Raw genomic sequence first — 12,352 nt, 5'->3', positions numbered from 1 at the left:
AATATTAAAATTATTGGCTTGCCCGAATCCCTAAAGGAAGAGGTACTGTATACCTTTATATAACACTGGCTTCTGGAACATCTCAAGTTAGACCTGCCCAACGATCAATTACGATGTGAACAAATTCACTGAGTAGGCCCACCACGTGAGAATGCTACCAGGCCGTGCCCGGTGATGGCTTTTATCCTAAATTGGGCTCATAAAACCCAGCTCCTACGGGTTTATCGGCAGCAGCCGGCAGTGGAATACCAAGGGAATCGCATCCTTTTCAATGATTTTTCTGCAACTACAGCGGCACAACAGAGAGAGATGTCTCCTGCCTGCTTGGAACTCCATAGACGGGAAATCCGTTTCACCCTTTTATACCCTGCTAAATTGTGGGTCTCCCTCAAGAACAAACTGCTCTTCTTCAATACTAAGGAGCAAGCGGCAACCGGAAATCGCAACATGAACCTGGAGATAGCACTCAGTTTTGACTCTGATTTTTGCCTTTACTAAGGACCTTGTAGTGAGTAACAATTGGTTTGGCACTAATGTTTGGGCTATAGTTCAGCCCGCTTATTGATGACTGTCCCTTTGCACTTATTTGATTTCCCTTGTTTGAGGTACAGGTTTCAGAATTGTGTTGGCGATGCAAAGGGCCATCATTGTGGTCTTCTTCTACTACTCCAGGCGTTCCTGGAAGTATAGTTTATGAGAAGCAACTTTTACTGAAAATGTGTGTTCAATAAGGTTTAACAGGAGTGTTATCCCAAGAAGAATTATTGAAAGGGAGAGGGGGCATCGGGGGTGGGGGGCATTCCTGACTGCATTCAGATATGATCGGTCTATGTGCGGGGAGGCCCCGAGCCTCTAGGAGCATAATGATGATAATTGTGTTTTAGTATGTGTGAAGGGGGTGGGGATGGACAGAGAGGAGAGTATAAGGGAAGGAGACCAAAGGGGACGTTCTATGCATACCGGGGATGTTGCTGGGAAGTCGGAGGGGTGCCAATCTTGGGGCTTAGGATGGGAGGCCCCGAGATGCTAGACACATATATACCTACAGTTCTGTGTGGACTTCTTTATTCACTTTGAATACCGTAATTCGACATGGTTAAAGTCAAAGTCGCCTCTTTGAATGTTGATAGGATCCATTCACCTATAAAAAGGGGGAAACTACTATCCATGTTTCGGCGCATGCGATCCAATGTGGGTTTTTTTTACAGGAAACCCATCTGACCGACAGTGAACATGGGAAACTGAAAAGAGATTGGGTGGGTTAATGCGTATACTCCTCTTTCTCCTCTAGAAAACGTGGAGTGGCTATCCTCATGCATAAGCAACTACCCTTCCAAATAGACCGAGTGTGGCAGGACCCTGAGGGCCAATATGTAATAGCTGAGGGAATGTTAAATGGGCAGAAACTGGCGTTTTGTAATTTATACGTGCCAGATGTATACTCTCATTCATTCTTTACCGGCCTAGTCGCCAGACTTACTGACCTAAGTGACTACTAGTTGGTGGTTGGGGGAGATTTTAACACATGGTTTTGTATCACATGAGCTAAAATTGTTAGATGTCTGGCAGGTGCTACACCCTGGGGAGCTAGTCTTCACTTTTTTTCTCCAATTCCCACCAAGCGTACTCCAGATTGGACTATATACTGACCTCAGATACTCTGTTTCCGAGGGTAGAGCACGCCACCATCGGCACGATCTCTATTTCTGACCACGCCTCCATCTCTGTTGGTTTAGAGATTGGATGCTCACCTCACGCCCCTTTCTCGTGGCACATGCGCCCCTATCTATTTCTTGACAAAGCCTTCCATTCTTATCTACATTCCTGTTGGGAGGATTATATAAAATCTAATACTACACCAGAAATGTCTATAACCACTTTATGGGAAGCTGGTAAAGTCATGATTCGTGGGCACATTATCGTCTATGTAGCTAAATTGACAGAACAAGTAATAATGAGATCTCACAAATGTGCTCAAATCACTCCAATTACAACATGTAAGACACATGTCTGTCTCTGCAAGGTTTCAGGTGGAGTACGCTTGTGACGCCCTAAATTTTTTACTACACCGAAGGGGTACTAAGTCCTTGCGATACTACCAATACCAACTATATAAACATGGATATAGGCTGAGTAAACTCTTAGCAAATTTGGTACGGGGCTGCCAACAAAAATCTATCATAACTGGAATAAAAGACAAGGATGGCAACCACAAAGTCACACAGGCAGATATTTCCTCCCATTTTTTTAGAATATTATAGTGCTCTATATTGTACTTGGCCTAGAAATGCCGAAATTTCTACATCATTTTTTTCATGATTTCCCATGGCCAAAGCTCTTACCCGACCAAATTGACCTCCTAAATGCACCTTTTAAGGACAGTGAAATTTACTCTATGATACAAGGCCTAACCCTAGGGAAAGCAGCAGGGCAGGATGGTCTGGGGGCCGAATTCTACAGAATACTGAAGTTCCCTCTTCTTCTGACATTGACTTCTTTTTATAATGATCTGTCTACTATGAACCTGATAGCCCCCGGTATGAACCAATCCATGATCGTGGTGCTGCCCAAAAAGGGTAAAGACCCACTAGATGTGACATCTTATCGTCCTATATCACTTATTAATGTAGATTTAACAATGTTTGCAGTAGTTTTGGCAGCTAGACTGAACACTATGCTCCCCAGTATGATACACTCAGACCAAACAGGATTTGTCAAAGGTCGGCAGGGGGAGAGAAATGTCCGCCGCCTTATAGCGGCTCTAAGTTACCAACCCCCAGCAGAAGCACTGATTTTATAATTTTATTTTTATTGAAATTTCAAATTTTCATAAAGACATTACACCTTTGCAACTCTAATACATCCAAAAGCAAAAACATTTTAACATCTTAACACGTTTGCAATCCGTGTAAAATTCTATTTAGATTACAATAAGGAAATAAAGAACTAGGTAAATAGCAATTTAGAGCAGTAACTTATATCTCAATAATATCAAATATGCTACCTTTACCCCCCTTTTACATTTCCCTCATATGGAAACCTTAGGGATGGGAATCCAGATAAGACCGGAGTTGTTCAGGATGGTTAAATATAAATCTTGAATCTTGTAAAGATATAATACATCGACATGGGAATCTCAATGTAAACTTGGCTCCCAATTGTATCACCTTTTCCCTCAAAGTTAAGAATTCCCTCCTCCTCAACTGTGTGTCCCTAGCTATATCAGGAAATATGCTGACACATTGACCATGAAACTTTAACTTTTGGTTTTTAAAATAAAATCTCAGGACTGTATCTCTCTCTGATATAAAGGCAAACTGGACAATCAGTACTGCTCTTGTTTTAATATCTAATTCTGACGATTTCTCCAGCAGGTCAGAAAGATTTATAGCATTCTCTTTAGATGTATCTTGCTCTTGTTGTAATCCCTTTGTTTCAACTTTTTGAGACGGGTAATATATTCTAGATATAACTGGAATGGCATTTTCTACATACTTTAACACATTGATTAAGTAACTCTTAAATAATTCCATAGGGGAAATCAGATGAGTTACTGGGAAGTTCAATATTCTCAAATTGGCTTTCCTTAACTGATTCTCCATCTGTTCTATTCTACCTGCATATAACCTCTCGGATTTAATTAAATTCAACTGAACCTTTTCAATATCATCCACTCTTTTTACTACATTATTAACAGTTGTTTCCACATTCTCTACTTTTACTTGTAAGGTCTTATTATCATTCAGCGAATCCTGTACTGTTTTAGCTAAAGTATTTATTGATTTGTGCATTGACAGTATCATAACCCCTATTTCCTCCAGAGTAAACTTCTTTGATGTAATCGGAAATTCATCAATCAAAGGCCTTTCCTGTTTCCCATATTTCCCTTTCTCCACATGCTCTTTACTGGGATGAACTTGGGTTAAAGACAACATGTCAGAGTGTTCTACTGAATTCTGAATTTCAGAGTTCAGAAATACAGAGTTTTCCAAGTCCTTACGTTCTCCTTCTGGCATTTGTATTTTCCCCAAGATAGGATCCTCAAACATAAGTTTTCCCCTTACAGACCCAGTAGGATGCTCTGGTGTTACTGGGGCACCGGGGCTTAAAGATATTTCAAAGGTCTGGAGACTTTGGCCCTGCTCCTGGCTTTTTTCTCCTGCGACTTCTCCACCCGGTGATATTATGGGGGCTCTTGCAAAACAGTCCTGTATAGATGGCTGGTTTGTATCCAAATTAGGTGTTGAAGAAATGTCTCTAATTTTAGCTTTCCTCTTGGTATGTGGCATTTACCAAGAGGATTGCAGCCACACAAACAGAAGAAAAATATTTTAAAAGTACCTTTAGTTATGACTCCTTGCGGTAGCACAGTAGATCAAATCTTCCTAGTTCCTGGCGGCCGTTGACAGTGGAAATCTTTCCGAGGAATTAGCAAACAGTTAGCTTTCCGGCCTCTACCGGTCTCTGCCGGGCGAAGCCGGGCAAAGCCGCGCGCCCCTTAGGCGCGCGGCTTTGGTGACGCGCCGCCGGCGATACAGCACCGTAGGGACGCCGGTTATGAGGGCGTCTGGCTCAGCTCCTCCCTCCGACGTCAGCTCAAGCAGGCAGGCAAAGTTTGAGGCAAAAGTTGGCCGGGTAAGCGACCTTCAGGAAATGGCAGCCGCGATACTGCGCCGTAGGGACGCCGGTTATGAGGGCGTCTGGCTCAGCTCCTCCCTCCGACGTCAGCTCAAGCAGGCAGGCAAAGTTTGAGGCAAAAGTTGGCCGGGTAAGCGACCTTCAGGAAATGGCAGCCGCGATACTGCGCCGTAGGGACGCCGGTTATGAGGGCGTCTGGCTCAGCTCCTCCCTCCGACGTCAGCTCAAGCAGGCAGGCAAAGTTTGAGGCAAAAGTTGGCCGGGTAAGCGACCTTCAGGAAATGGCAGCCGCGGAGAAGCACTGATTTTAAGCCTGGACGCAGAGGAAGCGTTCGATTCCCTATCCTGGGACTATTTGTTCTGAGTCTTGCAACAATATGGGTTTACTGGTCCATTTCTTATCTGGTTGAAAGCTCTCTGTAGCACCCCCAGCGCACGCATATTAATTAATGGAGCACTCTCAGACCCCTTTTTTCTACACTGCGGGGTGCGCCAGAGGTGTCCTCACTCACTCTTGTTTATCCTAGCAATTGAACCTCTGGCGACCCGCCTGCGATGTGATAGCAGTTTTTGGGGTCTTAGCATTGGGGGACACCCGCTGAAATTGGCCATGTTCGCAGACGATATTCTATTATTTGTGGGATGCCCCAGTACCAATATCCCAGTAATCATACAATTGTTTAACCAATTTAGGGACATTGCGGGGTTCGCGATTAATTTCTCAAAATCAGAGGCGCTAGCTATAGACCCTCAACTACAATACACCTGGAGAGGTACTTTACCCTTTTCCTGGGCTTCAGACAAAATTAAATTCCTGGGGGTGTGGGTCCCCAGGGACTTAAAATGTTTATATGCTATAAATATTAAGGAGACGCTGGCGACCCCTCCCATTATCGCTTTTTGGCCGTTGTGCTTTGGTGAAAATGGTAATTGTCCCCAAACTACTCTACATGGTCAAAGATCTCCCAAAATTTAAATCAACTATTACCCAGTTCATTTGGGCTTGCAAGAGAGCGAGGATACTGTATACCACTCTTGAAAGCTCTAGGGAGCAGGGCGGCCTGGGCCTCCCTGATTTCAGAGTTTATAATGCTGCCTGCCAACTGCGATTTGTGGGAGAATGGCTTACCGATTCTTATGTTTATTGTGAGGCAGGCCTGGCTTACTACTATGTCGGCCCCTTGGTCGCCACTGTTTCTTTTGCAGGCAAGTCCAGCATTGCTGCGAACTTTGGAATTCCCTTGGATATTGCTCTACCCGTGCATACGCAACTGGCAGTGGATGTGCGCTGCCCGAGGACTGAGTGGCACGGCATCTCTTTTACTTCTATTGATCATCCCAAGGTTAGTTGTTAGGACACACTTAGTGGGCAATGCCGATTTTCCTCCGGGACAGGACTGTAGCCCTTATTTTCAAACAATGGGCATGGAAGGGCATTGCCTTTATTTTCCACTTGTATGAGAAGGAGGCGCCTACAGTACAGACATTCCAATCACACTACACACTTTTCAGATATCCCCCCCCCCCCCCCCCGGCACTTCTTTGCCTATCTGCAGGCGCGACATTATCTACAGCTGTTTCACTGGACGGCTGAAGCCTTAAGCTCAGAACTCTCTTTTGCAACTACTCTTTTTGATACAGCCTGTGTCTCTCATACAATCACTGGCTGGAGCATACTGGGCAAAAGGTTTCGCCACCATTGTTATTTGGAAGTGCTGGCTCAGTATTGGTCTGATTTGCCGGGCGAACCTTTGACAACTAAGTCATTATTAAATTGTTTTAACAGAATGTACTCTCACATTCCGGATTCCAGATTGAGAGAATTACAATTTCGAATTTTGCATCATGCCATCTGTGATGATGTTCGGATGTTCCGCAGAAAACATCTACCTTCCCCAAGATGCATAAAATGTGAGAACAAGGAAGGCAATCTGCTACATCGCTTGCTGGAATGCTCGCCTCTGGATGGGTTCTGGTCTACGGTTTTGGAAGTTATTGGCAAATGCACCGGAGCACCAGTAGCAAAAGCTGGGGAAGTTCTACTCCGAGGCTCTCACCCACAGCGGGCCTCCCTGGATCATTTTGGGAGATGTGCTGTTCTGCTGGCCTGTCGCACTGTTCTCTCCGTCTGGGTGGAACCTTTATCCCAGCCATCTATTGCAACCTGCTATCAGAGGATGGCATCGATCATGCAAATGGAATGGCTTGACTTTACTGTAGGACATCGTAAACCTGACAAAGTATACTGCAACTGCTGGGTCGTTTTTTTCGGCCTACTGCCTTTGGACGTCAAAACAGCTTGCGTACTGCCGGCTATAAAACGAACTGGTACTAGCTCTAGACCCCATTTTATATCCCTTCATTGTCTCCTGAAGTGTGGAATTTAGGCTCTGTCTCCTGGGTGGGAGGGTGGGGGTTTGTTTTTGATGTGTGGTGAGGAATGCATGGATGTGTGTGTGGTTGATCTGCACAACTGTTGAGTGTATTGAATTACATGTAGAAAAACAGGAGTTTGCAACTTAGAATTGCACATAATAACATACCTATAGACTAGTTATGTGATGTAATAGATCTTTTTTTTTTTGGCTCTGAGATTTATTAACATAGATCTGATATCTTCTTGAGGCTTTATGCGATGTATAAGTTGTACTGTAGTCGCTGTTTCTAGTTGTGAACCTCTGGAAAATGTCAATAAAAATTATTTTGGAAAAAAAAGAATGGGAGGGGTTCTAGGTAGTTGGTGAGGAGAAAGATTCCAAGCTCTAAAGAGCTTATAGTCTAAGAAGCTGGGGAGAGTGCAGCAAACTAGCCCAGGAGAAGATGTGACAGATACAAATTAGGACTTCTGGGAGATAGTGAGAGATAGGCAGATGACAGATAAGCTTGCCCCCTCCCTCAGGTCAGTCAAGCAAACTGATCAGTAATGGTTTAACCTGCCCCCCATTCTTAGGAAAATCAGAATTATGCCATGCATACAAGGGGGGATAAGGACTGGATCAGTCTCAGTCATTCATACAGTATTTTATCTGACTTATCAAAGATTGCCCATAACAGGTGAAAACACACATTCATAACAAGAACATATGCATACCAAGCAATCATCATAGACTTAAAACCCATATTAAAAGAACAGTAACAAGCTCTCTAAGTAATCCTAGCCATCCAATTTCTTATTACAGTGTCTATCCATATGTCACAGAAAACAAAATTGTCTTCAAATTCTGCTGAAATTGCTTCAAATCATCCACCTGGTGTAGCTCAAGCGGCAAATTTTTCCAATTTTGTGGAGCTTTACATTAAAAAACCCAAGCCTGCACCCTTGTATGATTAATCTGGCACAAAGCAACCCCTTGTTTGGGAACACAATAAATGACCAGGTTTCGGAGCGGCTTCGGAGCGGCTTCGGAGGGAACGGAGGAAGGCTGTGCGGCTCGGTGCACGCAAGTTGCACAATTGTGCACCCCCTTGCGCGCGCATGTTATAAAATCGGGCATAGGTTTGTTCACGCCGGGTTGTGCGAACAAATCTACGCCCACGCGCACCTTTTAAAATCTACCCCTTTATGTTTAACCTTAAAAGTCAGAACCACACTTTAAAGGATCCTAGCTAGGCCATGGGTAACCAGTGTAGTTCCTGGAATATAGAAGAAATATAATCTCTAATGCCTACACATGCAACTAATCTGGTTGCAGCATTCTGGAACATTGAAGCTTTTAATACTTCATCTTAAGTAACCCCAGGAGCAAAGAGTTACTGTAATCAAAATGGGGCGTAATAATAGTGTACAATATCCTCACAAAATCAGTCTGATAAGAAAAAATCTTTTTCTGTAATCTCAGATAAAAACTTACTTTCACTATTCCTGCAATATGTTAGTCAAGGTTTAGTGCAGCATCCAATTTCACTTCCAAGCTTTTTACAGTCATTAACTCTTAGTTTTTCGTTCCCATATTCCCAAAGGACTAGAAAACCCCCAATCTACTTTCTGAACCCACAGAATTTCTGTCTTCTGTGTATTAAGTTTCAACCTATTTCTAACCATCCAATCTTCAATAGCTTGCATGTGATCTCCCAATATATAAAACTACTTCTCTCATTGCCTGTCTAATGGATATAGGTGAATATCATCTGCAATTATTTGATAAGAAACCTTGCACGTAGAGAAAACAAGTGGCTCAAGGTACATAATAGTGGAAAAATTACAGCCCCCCTATTCACAAATTGAGATGTTTCTGCCAAAAATAGTTTACCCCATGTTAAAGTAATCCCCCCCCCTATACTGGTTGATGATAACCTTTGCATCAGAATAGAATGATCTTCTGCAGGGATAGGCACTCTGGTCCTGGCATGCAATAAACAGGTTTGGTATTCAGGATATCCATAATGAATATGCCTGAGATATATTTGCATACAATGATATGAGTTCTGTATTTGACACTATAGACCAGTGATGGCGAACTCCAATCCTCGAGTGCCACAAACAGGCCAGGTTTTCAGGATATCCACAATGAATATGCATGAGAGAGATTTGCATACATTGCCTCCATAGTCTGCACACATTAAATTTCATCTGCCAAGTTCCTCAGTCTGGCCAGGTCCTTCTGCAGTTCCTCACCATCTGCTCGTGTTTTAACAACTTTGAATAATTTTATGCTATCTGCAAATTCAATCAGTTCATTTGTAATGTTCTTTTCCAAACTATTTCCAAACTATTTATGAATATGTTAAACAACTTCAGTTCCAGTACACAAAGTAATGCACAAAGGGATAAATAGTCTTACATCTAGACACACAATGCTCCAAAGAAAAGATTTTGGAGTTGTTATGGACAATACATTGAAATCCTTAGCTCAGTGTGCAGCAATGGTTAAAAAATGAAATAGAATGTTAGGAAAGATTCGGAAAGGAATGGAGAATATCATTATGCCTCTGTACTGATTTCATGGTGCAACTGCACCTAAGAGTATTGTGTGCAGTTCTGGTCTCTCTGTCTTGATAAAGGACAACAAAAGTGACAAAAGGGATGGAACGGCTCCCTTATGAAGAAAGGCTAAACATGTTAGGACTCTTTGGCTTGAAGAAGAGACAGCTAAGAGGAAATATGGTAGAGGTTTTTAAAATCACAAGGGGGTGGAATGGGCAAATAGGAAGCGGTTATTTACCCTTTGAAGGAGCACTAAGTTTTGGAAAACTCCATAAAACTAACAGATTATAAAAGAAATCGGATCAAGTATTTTTTCACTCGGCACACAAGCAAGCTGTGGAATTTGTTGCAGGAAGATGTGGTCAATTCTTCTAGCATAGCAGGGTTTAAAAGAGGTTTGGACAAGTTCCTGGAGGAAAAATCCATAGACTTGTTAGCCATGTAGACTTCTGAAATATACTTCCTTATCCCTAGGAATGAGCGACAAGGAAGGGATCTATTTTTTGGGATCTGCTGGGGTTTGTGACCTAGACTGGCTACTGTTTGAAACAGGATGTTGGGCTCAATGGACCTGTGGTCTGACTCAGCATGGCACTTTTTATGTTCTTAACTGTGAACATTGCCTCCACAACATCCCATTTCTAGCTGACCTGGAGTGCAGAAGCTCTGAACCGGGAATTGAACCCAGGTTTCTTGGCATAGCAGTGCCACTGTAACATGTATTGTTAAATAAAACCTCTCCTGGATATCTCCATGGTTATAAGTATTGGATGAAATTGTTGCACATGTTTTGTAATTTTTCTGTTTTACAGATTTTTTTTTATTTTTTTTTCTTAGATGAATCTCTGCAATAAGCCAGTAAATAAGACAACTCCGGAAACAAAGGAAGGCAGAGCTCATTGTGTGGAGCCACCTTCACATTGCAGAACCAATGGCTGGAGCTGGCCTCCACATCCATTTCAAATCATTGCCTGGTTAACTTATTTCTTCTTCTTGGTTATTGGTTTTGGCATTTTGGTTCCTCTCCTTCCTCATCACTGGATTCCTGCTGGGTACATTGTATCCTTTTTTGTTCCAGAAAAGGTCAAAATCTGCTTCAGGTAGTGCATGCTGATGTAATCTTTGGGTCCAGTCATCACAATCTTGTGTTTTCCATAGACTATCCCAGGGTTGGCCACTCCAGTCCTCGAGAGCTGCAGGCGGGCCAAATTTTCAGAATATTCACAATAAATATGCAGGAGACAGTGCATGCAAATCTGTCTCCATTGTATGCAAATCTATCTCATGCATATTCATTGCGAATATTCTGAAAACCTGGCTTGTTTTGTGACTCACGAGTACTGGAGTTGTCCACCCCGGACTACTCGTGCCTCTCTGTCTTCCATTGTAATAAATAAAATCTATAACACACCTCCATTGGGCAAACTGGGATAATTTCCAGCAATAATCCTCTAGATACTTTTGGTGATAATCTTACAGTGCTCTTGAAATGAAACAGATAAGATTATAGTAACAATGCTATAAGTGGTATTGGACTGCATTCAAAGCACAAAAGGAGAAAAAGAGGAGGCACTCAAACAGTATAAATAGGACAGGATCCTTGGCCCTATCAAGGATTAAAATTTTCTGTTGGAAAAACCTGGTGAAATTTTGTTTGTGTTTTGAGTGCATTAGCGCTTTTTACATTTTTTTTAAATATTCTGGCCTTATGATTCATGAGATGATGACTGCGCCTCACTTCTATTCCAGTCCACCCAAGCCCGGAGCTGTTGCCTCGAGGTGACGTGAGCTCGTGAATCTTCAGGTTTTTCGTGTTTTTCTTCAATGCAGGTCCCTCTAGCCTCTCAGTCAGGTTTTTCGATGGCTCGGTAAGTTTATTTTTGCCTCCGTTTCACCTGTGGCGGCAGTGCCTCTGTGCCTTCTGGCGTTGGTCGCCTACTGTCCTCACCTGTAATTTTCCCTCTGTGTTCATATCGACATAAACTTGTCCTGTTTGTTGATGCCCCCAATGCCTGAGGACTATGTCCATTATGGACCCACACGGATGTATATATCCTCTGCCTGGAGGCATCGCATGACGTCCAGGGTTGTCGCTTGTGCGACCAGATGACCCTGAAGGAGCATCGCGCTGAACTCGACGAGATGGAGAAGCTCTTCGGGTCAAGGAAGTCCAAGACATCAGCATTGGCGGCATCTGCACCAAAGGACTTTGGAGCTGCACCTCCTGCCTCCCAGTTTGTTTGGCATTGGCAACATTTGAGGAGGAGGAGGTGGAGTGTAGAGTCCAACTGGTGTCGAGTGGGCCCTGAGAGGCATTGAACCAGAACACTGACTGTGCCAATATCTGCACTTTCCCTGCTGGAACGGCTCAGCTTGCTCATTGATGTGTTAACGACCCAGTTGGCGCTGCTTCCCGGAAAACTTTTTGATGCCCGGCAGGGCTTCCCCTGATCGATCTGGTGCTTGTTGCCAGTTCCTCTGAGGAGGAAGCTCCATCAAGGCCAGCAAGGCACCAAGGTCTGCAGCCCCCCATCCAGCTTTGTGGGGCTGGCGCCATTGCCACCGGTGCCTCTGGACGAAGGCCGAGCACCTAGGGCCCCATCCCTTGTGGAGTTCAGTGAGGATGAGGTCCAGCATAACCACTGGGTGGATGACTGCGGAATCCTCCTCTGAGGACTTGAAGAGTTTCCCCTCAGAACCGTCTCCTCCAGAGGAATGAAGACATGACCTTTGCAGGTTTTATGTGGGTGATGGCTGAGACCATCCCTTTTCAGTTAATGATAGAGGAGG

General features: G+C 43.6%; 1 protein-coding gene across 5 annotated transcripts in view; it reads left to right on the top strand.

Annotated features, from left to right (window-relative positions):
• LOC115095299 (probable palmitoyltransferase ZDHHC1) overlaps positions 1 to 12,352 on the top strand; it is a 172,517-nt gene that overhangs the window by 45,903 nt on the left and 114,262 nt on the right. For all 5 annotated transcript variants that reach the window (XM_029608796.1, XM_029608795.1, XM_029608799.1 and 2 more), the window contains exon 2: positions 10,400 to 10,621. In XM_029608796.1, coding sequence (XP_029464656.1) covers positions 10,400 to 10,621 — 222 coding nt within the window. The remainder of the gene's footprint in view (positions 1 to 10,399; positions 10,622 to 12,352) is intronic.

This window comes from Rhinatrema bivittatum, chromosome 7 (genome assembly GCF_901001135.1).
Source record: "Rhinatrema bivittatum chromosome 7, aRhiBiv1.1, whole genome shotgun sequence".
Lineage (NCBI taxonomy): Eukaryota > Metazoa > Chordata > Amphibia > Gymnophiona > Rhinatrematidae > Rhinatrema > Rhinatrema bivittatum.
Note: the sequence above shows the minus strand (reverse complement) of the source record. Positions and strands in the feature narration are given on the sequence as shown.